We start from the raw sequence: 9,183 nt of genomic DNA on the forward strand, positions 1-9,183 counted from the left end.
GGGACCCTTAAAATGACCTTGTATGCTTTTCAGCAGTACAGACGTTGAAGAAGCCATGAAATACAAACAAAAGCAAAGTCAAACAAAAGAGAACATGAAAGATCTTACCCTTTATCTTCGCTCTGTACTGAACGGAGGTTGTGAAGAAACCATCATCTGTAAAGAAAGATAAAACATTTTTGATCAGACTGTCTACAACTACCGTAAAAGTTGGACTATTAGCCACAACTTTCCCCTCAGCTATGACCCCTATGCCTAAAATAACGAATCGGCTTGTTTGCAGATTTTTCTGATGTTTTTTTTTTCTGATGCCACATTCAGGTCTGTTTTTGAAATCACATTAGGTTTTTGACTGTTTATAATTTCAAAACTCACTGTAAAATTGTGCCAGTGTTAAATGTTCACGTTTTTTCCTTCCAAATTTACATATGGCATTCATGCATACTAAACAGTCAGTTGATCGCCCTTTCTCAGACAACTTCCATGAAGGCAAAAACACAACACAATGCTTATGATGCAGTTTCAAACTGAAGGTGATCAAACTGTTCAATGAAATGGGAAACTGAGCTGCTGCACATGAATTTTGCGCGCATAGACAGATTTCTTGTCTGTCAAGTTTCTCACTTTCTGTGGCTGATTTTGAGACTTTTTGCTGTTCTTGTTTGCTTTTTTTTTTTTGTTTCGTGTGTAGCATCTGTGGCGTATGTGTTAATAAATTCCCAATTAAAATTCTTCATAGGGGATGCGGTTTAGTGCTCAATAGCCCGATTTTTATGGTGAGCATGAATTACTAACAGTTTTCATTCTCATTGGCTTGCTATGTATTCTATTTTTTCCACATTTATTTCATGTGCACTGCTTTTTGTCTAAATAAACTTTTTGGTTTGCATCCAAGCTTCATAAAAAAACAAAAAAAACTTTGCATCCAAGTAACGCTTCATAAAAAAACAACAACCCCAAAACATAAAAAAACCCACAAAAAACAACTGCCTTCACTGCTAATGTATAAACAAAAATCATAAGGTGATTAACAGTAGTAACACACACACACACACACACATATACACTCTCACACACAAATACAGTTGACTCAGGTTAAAGGAAAGTCTGGCGGAGTTCATTTCGTCTTGTCTTAACACATCAAACAGAAACCCACGTGCTGACAAGATGGTGGACTGACACTATAGTATAAAGGAATCATCAGTTCAGGAGTTTTTAATGAAATGATAATTTCAGTGGACATTGTTTCTTTTCTTTTGAAAAACAAAGAAACAGATCTGGAAATAGATGCCACATGTATATCTATATGCGTGGTTAGTTTACTGATTGGCGCTCAGTCTGGCTCAGGTCTCAGCAGTTATTGTCAGTAAATAAAATAAGGTAGCAATGAAGTGACTTAGCAGCAAGCAGTGTAAGGTCTCTTTAACTGGGTGGCCTCATGAAAGCCTGACACAGATAACTTCCTGTGGACTGCTTGCAATAAGACTGTCCATGTGACATAACAAATGGAGTGTGGCTGTGTCTGCGGAAATCAGGAGTAGCAGGGGGAAATGCCACTGAGAGAATATGAAAGATAGGGCAGCAAAAAACAAAAAGTCAACACAGAAATGCAGAAACACAAACTTACCAACCGGAATGTAGCTGAGCTAGGAAAAATCATATTAGTCTGGTTCATCCCTATCTGCTAGACAGAACAGCAATTTTCCCCTCAACATTTTTATTCAGATAAAGGTTCACAGATACAAAGTCATCATACCTTTAACAATAGGAAGTAAAAACATAACGATGCTCTAAATGCTGACAAAAACAGTTAATTTTTGTTTCCACTTTCATACCTTCAAAGAAAGTATATTATCAAAAAATTACGAATCAATGACCTGCAAGTGAGATGGTCTGTTGTACTCACCTCTCTCAGCTTCCTTCCTGATGTGTTCCTGAATATGCACCTCCATTTCCTTATAAGCTTCCGGCTGATTGCTGTGCCGGGTGACCACTTTATCACAGCTGCCATCCACAGGAAACTGACAGCTCAGCTCTATATTCCTGCTATAATGATTTCTACATACTGGCACTGCGAAAAGCTCTGGCAGGAGTTTTGATGGAATTGTCTTCAATGTCTCAATCATAATCTTCTCCTGAGCTGACAGTGTTTTCAGAGTAACCTGAAAAGTAAAAAAAAGAAAAAAAAAAGGAAAGAAAAAAAGAAGAAGTATAAATGAAAGAATCTCTTAGTTGGTATCTTAATAACAATAGAAACTGTTTAAAATGAAAAACAAATCATTACTGGTACACCATATTAAAATATTTCCTTGACGTCTCAGCACATACACACATAGAACATTGGTCATTCTATTGATGGGCATGATAGCCCACTGATTATAAAAGAACATTTGTATTCCAATCTGAAGAGTCCTATGTTTGATCCTGGAGCAGCACCTGGTGGGTTAAAGTTTTAGACAAGTTTTTCTGGTCTCCTGAGATGAACACATTGCAGATCTGTTGGTACCTTGACCCCTGTATATAATTCACTTATTTCAAGAAGTCACTCGTCTAGTGCTTACAGTTTATCAATTTAAGATTTAACACAACAGTCAGCAGCGAGGGACTTGGGTTTCTGTATGTGTGTGTGTGTGTGTGTGTGTGTGTGTGTGCGCGCGCGCGTGCGCGTGTATACGTGCGTGTGTGTGTGTGTGTGTGTGCGCGTGCATGCATGCATGCGTGCGTGCGTGCGTGTGTGTGTGTATCTGAGTTCTCATATAAATGAGAAGGAAACTGCACATTGACAGTGCACAAAAAAAAACCAACCCCAAAAAACCATGTCCAAAACCTGATTTCATGTCAAGCATGATGAAAATGACATAAATCTTAAAAAATCATCAAACATGTGTTTGTTGAACTTTGTCGAAAGTTGTGTGCTTGAAAAGAAGCAATTCTATATTAAGCAGCCCAATCATTTAATCATTTTAAACATGATTTAAGAATAAAAGGTCTGCCAAAACTTCTCAAGCTTACTTAGTCTTCATCAGAATTCTTTGGATTTGATAAACCATAAGCCAAACGCATTTTCTTGTGTTATACATAATAATGAAGGTCATTCTGGACATATCAAGTTCTTTTGACAAAACAATGACTGGCAGATCAAATCTCCCACTCCAAATAGTTGTGATGTAGTCTTCTCTGTGACATTAATCTGGGTGACCCGAGGTCTGCACATTACTGAAGTCACTGACTGTAACATCCTCTCTTAACACCATATCTTTGGCATGAACACCAAAAAAACAGGCATTCATAGTTGGAATCTTTGAAAACGCGAGCTCAACTTACATAGTTTATTTCAGATAGAATTGCTAAGTTTGGGAATAATAACTTTTCAAATGGAACAATACATGTAATATAGTCCAGAACAGATACAAAAATGGTCAAAATGTCTGCAACAAAACCGTTCTTTTCACGATAAAATAGAATAAATCATACTGATCACGCTGATATAAACTTGACCGCTGTAGGTGGGCGGGAACATGATTAGATTTTGATTTTTTATAATTATTTCTCACACATTTGGCCATGAGAGAGCGCCTTACAAAGATCCGCAAGGCATGAGCAAGCGAGGGTTACGCAAGTGCGGTATTAGGGGTCACCAGAGGAAAGCGTTTAGCGTGGTACAGTACTTGTGGCTGACAGCTGCCGTGTTGATGCTATCCTATACCTCTGTTAGTAGGTCACTGCGGCAGATGACAGATACAGTACAGAAAATAAGAGAACTCTTTGGGGTCAAAAGGAAACAAAATTTTTAATTTCATCTATTACATACTAAATTGGTAGAAAACGCAAGTTTGTTTTTATGAATGTTTTACAGTTTCTTAGCAGTCCTGACATTTCATAAAGAATGAAATCAGTATTATACCGACTGCAAAGGTGAATTTACAAAGGCAGAACGGGATCATTTAGTTCGCAGGAACAATTATGTTGAAATTTTACGCAATGCACAACTTGGAAATACTTCATGCTCTGCTTATTAACGTGTAGTATATGAATATCTCAATACCTGTTAACTAGGTTTGTTTCAATGAACACTGTCGGAGCACTGTCCAGACAATTAATTCAGAAAGCATGGAAGGCAGATGATGGCAAAATCGACCAACATCATGTCTTGATGTAAAAAGAATGGTATGAAATATATATTTTTCTTTGGAAATGAAGTGGTATTTGCAAATGTGGCTCACGAACCCTGCCGCAGTAGACACGTCGGTTTAGCATGGGAAAGAAAATGTATCTGGCTCCCGGAGTATGAAGGTGGCAAAATGAAGTGCATCAGATAGTCGTGAAGAGCGAAGACTGCCTGGAAAATGAAAATGGGTCAGTCTCCAGAACTTTGTTGGAAATGGGGGTCTCTCAGTCTGATTCAGTATAAACATGTGTTATATCTCTGATCCGATTAAGTTTAGACACAATCACGGTTTCTGACACATGGCGAGATGCGGTAATATACGGATACTGGCTTAAGATTTCGAACCAAGTCAACGCATGTAGTTCAGTAAGACTGTTTTCAGTTGAAGACTTGTTACATCAAAAGTTCCAAACAAGAAAGTTCAAAGTAGAAAATCACCCCCTTAAATTACCTTGATTTTGGTTTTTGCTGTCTGGTGAAGTTTTATCACGAAATGATGTAAACTAGTTTATCAGTTCACAAGACAGACGAAGTGTGGAACGAAACACTGGGGAGAATTGATGTGAAAACGGAGTGCCTGCAGTGTTTCTGAAAAATAAAATCATCCAGGGTGGGGGAGTTAGTTTAGGTATTTTGGGTTCCATGTTACATATGTCATAAGGTTTTAGGTAATCATTAACAAAATACATAATTTTGCACAGGCTTTGTTTGAATGCATTGCATTGGCTAAGGATCGCATGATAGATTCATTACTATCATCATTATAAATCCAGTAATTCAAACATCTGCGTCGGGAAAGTTAGTTTAGGTAACTTGGATTCAACTTGGATTCGTGTTACAAGAAAGTTTTGCATAATTATTAATAACATTTATGATCCATTGTTATCATTATGATTATTATTTATATCCCACGCTAAATCGACGTCTACTGCGCCAGGGTTCGTGAGTCACATTTGCAAATACCGCTTCATTTCCAAAGAAAAATATGCATTTCATACCGTTCTTTTCACATCAAGACATGATGTTCAATTTTGCCATCATCTGACCTCCATACTTCCCCAGTTTATTGTCTGGACATAGCGCCGATAATGTTCATTGAAACCGAAACGGGTTAACACATATTCAGATATTTTTATTCTACACGTTAATAAGCGGAGCATGGAGTATATCCAAGTTGTGCATTGCGTAAAGTATCAACAAAATTGTACTTAACAAACTAAATGATCCCGTGCTGCCTTAGTAAATTCACCTCTGCAGTCAGTATAATACTGATTTCATTCTTTATGATATGTCATGAATGGTAGGAAACTGGAAAACATTCATAAAAGCGGATTTGTGTCTTCTACCACTTTAGTATAAAATACATGAAATTGAAAATGTTTGACCTTTTGACCTGAAAGAGCTCTGTTCCTAGCTTACTGTTCAGATTCAGTGACCTGCTCACAGATCAGCATCAGTGCGGCAGCAGTCAGTCACATGTACTGTACCGCGCTGAACGCTTTCCTCTGGCGACCCCTTATACCGCGCTTGCGTAACCTTCGCCTGTGCTTGCCTTGCGACTCTTTGTAAGGTGCTCTCGCACAGGCAGAAGTAATAAAAATATTTGATTCTGGACATTAAAAATCAAAATCTGCCTATGTTCCCGCCCCCCTATAGTGGCCAACTTTATATCAGTGTGATCAGTAAGATTTATTATATTTTATCGTAAAAAGAACGGTTTTGTTGCAGACATTTGGACCTAACGCAAATTTTAATCTAAATTTCCTGGCCTAATAGTGACATGACACAGAAAGACACAAACATTTTGGGCTTCTTTTAATTTTCTTGTGCCCTTCCTAGAAGTGCACTGCCACTACAGTTAGAATGAGTGGAAAGAGCCTTTTTTCACCTAATTTTCAGCAAAACCGAGTGTTGAAAAAGTTTAAAAAAAGAAAAGAAAAAAAAAGGTTAATCCTGACTCCAGTATGAAAAGACCAATGCCTTGATGACTCCACCTTGGTGCCTCCAACAAAGTAATTCCAGAGAAAAGGATATTTTTTTCAAATTGACCATGAACAGGCACACATTAACATGCTTAGAAAGCTGAAACACAAAGTTATTACACAGACTCACACATTATGTAAAAACACATGTGAGCCAAAACATCAATTACAAAACACAAATACCGGTTTTTTCCTTGTGCTTTTCCTGGTTGGTTTGGATTCTGTTTGATTTGCCTCTGGTGCAGTGACTTCCTCATGCTGAGGATATTCTCTTTCGTCAATCTCTCTTGCAGCTTGTAACAGAGACTCGACACTATATTCTCTCCTTTTCTTGCGTGGAGAGTGGCGCAAAGTCATCTCAACCCCTGAAAAAAAAACACACAAAAAAATGCAGTTAAATTTTCATCACTCTTGTTTTGTTTACTCTTGTTTATAAACAAAAAAGCTCTTTGTCAAAAGATACTGGATTTCCAATACTTTTCCGATCCCAGAATGGCAAAACATATATTTCTAAGACTTTTCCAGCCCCGGAAATGCTTCTCTCTTTTTTCCAAGACTTTTTCATACCTCCATGCCTCTGTTTGAACCTTGATTGTTGTTAAAACAAGTCCCTGAATTTGATACTGAAACAGGAAACTGCAAATCATTTCTCTCATGCAGCTGCATGGTAAAAGCATAAAACTTAGTTTAGGTCCCAGAATTTAGAATACTAAAAAGTAAAATGTTACTTACCCATCATACTGAATCTGAATCAACAACACTGTGTCATAATTTTGATGATTATGTAACCAGTCAAAAAAATAACATATAAAGTAAAACATGTGTTTTAGCTCAGCTTTGTGGACTGTCACCATCTGTTTAAGAAAAGATAAAACAAATAATAAAGCAAAAAACAACAACAAAAAAACAAACAAAAAAAAACAAAAAAACCCAACAAAAACAGCTGCACATGGAAATATTTAACATTTGGAAACTTACACTTAGTTTGCAGATGAAACATTCGTCTGAGGCCGGAATTGTTCTTTCAATACAAAGTCAGGGCCTTTGTTAAATCTGGATTATCTTAGTTACTCAGAGACTTAACTCTGTACCCACACAGTGAAATCACTCCATAAATACTCATCCCAAACAACCAAAATGCTGTGTTCAGGGTGTCAAACTGGCTACCAAATGCTAATTGACTTAAATTTTTTTAATTTTTTTTTTATTATCTTCTGTGAACTACCCACCAAAGAAAAAAGTGAGAGAGGGAAGGAATGGAGAAAGAAAAAGAAAAAAAAAGAGAGAAGAAAGTAATATTATCAATTCTTAGTGCAGGGATCATGGATCAAACTAGCAGTAAATGATGGGCCACAGCTGTGCTGGTTGAGAGATTCATCCCCAGGAGCACTTTGCTAGCTGCAAAATTGCAAACATTTTGACCTAACGCAAATTTTAATATAAATTTCCTTGCCTACTCTCCCTATTGCGGATTGTTGCCTTGTATATGGATTACCACAGGATTTTGACAAGAAGGCAAAATGTGGTTCTGCACGTGTAACATCGGGACGGAAGTTGATACTGCCTCGATCTGAGAAGAAATAGCAGTCGACGCCACCCGACATTTTCTTTTTTTTTAAACCAAACGTACAGAGTCCGGTACGATGTTCGGTGGTGTAACTACAACTTTAATATAACTTTCAAACTCGTCGTCTGAAGAAAAAGATAAATTGCAATATATAATGAAGAGTAAAAGCCCTCAAAACCCCTTAACTGCCACATTCAAGCACGCAGACTCGCTGAGTTACCACAAGTCTTTGTTTTCGACAAGAAATAATTGTCCACAGAGCAACAAGAACCTGAAACACATCTACAATATCTTCCAAATTCATATAACTAATTTCTATATCGATTTCAAGCAAATGTTGTTGGGAAAAAACGCAAAATCATCTTCACTAAAACTTTCAACGTTCGTTGGCCTAGTTTCAAGGCTTTGGCGCCGAAAGTTATTTCCCTGGGAAACATCCGCCATGTTGATTTTTTTCGTCTGTCATCTGCTCTTTGCAGGTATAAATCTCTTTACATGGAAGAAAAATGGGAGTCATATATTAAAATCGACAACAAAACATAACGATTGAGACTCGACCATGAGACACAAAACACAAGTAAATGGTAACAATATTCTGATCGGGTAAAACTAACAGAAAAATTCCCAACTCTTACAGCTGGTCTATGCAAAGCAGTCTGAGGAGAAAAACAACTCTAACACACGATTACCTTCTCAAAATCGAAAATCCAGGATATCTAATGAATGTAATGGAATCTAATCTTTCAAATAAATGAGACTTACTTTTAGCTGGTGGATCTTCAGACGACATTTCAGCAAATTTTATCTTTTTCTTCGAAGCCATCATCGCGCTTTGCGTCTGCTCTCACCAGTAGTCGTAGCAGAAGTGAATGTACCGGTTTGGTGGGACCGGAACTTGAGCCCTTGTCGGATACCAGTTTCGGACATTCCCTTACGAACCACTTCGATGCAAGTAGTTAAGTACGTTTAAAATTTGTTACAGCAATGCACCAAATTATTTCTTTTTGTTAGAATCATTAGACGTTCATTTATTAGCATTAATAGATAGTAAAAGGGTAAACTGAAAATTCTGAAAACCGATTTCGGACAGCACCGTAATTTACCCCTCTCACCGCCAACCTCCCAGAAGCACACTGACGCGTTCAGTACCCACACAGTGGACCCGTGTGACTGAAAGGTGGACATTCATTGGTCTGTTATCCATGAACTTACTGCTCTTAATGTTCGGTGGTCCAGGACAGATACAAAAATGGTCAAAATGTCTGCAACAAAACCGTTCTTTTCACGATAAAATAAAATAAATCATACTGATCACGCTGATATAAACTTGACCGCTGTAGGTGGGCGGGAACATGATTAGATTTTGATTTTTAATAATTATTTCTCACACATTTGGCCATGAGTGAGCGCCTTACAACTTGAAGACCGGCAGGGAATGAGCAGGCCGCGTTTACGCAAGCGCGGTA

The 9,183-nt window shown here is 37.7% G+C and overlaps 1 protein-coding gene across 1 annotated transcript in view; it reads right to left on the reverse strand.

The window, feature by feature from the left end:
• Nucleotides 1-8,593, reverse strand: part of LOC143296319 (uncharacterized) — a 29,869-nt gene extending 21,276 nt beyond the window's left edge. Inside the window, exons 1-4 of the mRNA XM_076608188.1 lie at nt 8,480-8,593; nt 6,334-6,515; nt 1,907-2,162; nt 109-156 (exon numbers count right to left, since the gene is read on the reverse strand). Of these exons, the coding sequence (XP_076464303.1) occupies nt 109-156; nt 1,907-2,162; nt 6,334-6,515; nt 8,480-8,543 (550 nt within the window). The 5' untranslated portion in view covers nt 8,544-8,593. The remainder of the gene's footprint in view (nt 1-108; nt 157-1,906; nt 2,163-6,333; nt 6,516-8,479) is intronic.
• Nucleotides 8,594-9,183: the final 590 nt, after the last annotated feature.

Source organism: Babylonia areolata, chromosome 21 (assembly GCF_041734735.1).
Source record: "Babylonia areolata isolate BAREFJ2019XMU chromosome 21, ASM4173473v1, whole genome shotgun sequence".
Taxonomy (NCBI): domain Eukaryota; kingdom Metazoa; phylum Mollusca; class Gastropoda; order Neogastropoda; family Buccinidae; genus Babylonia; species Babylonia areolata.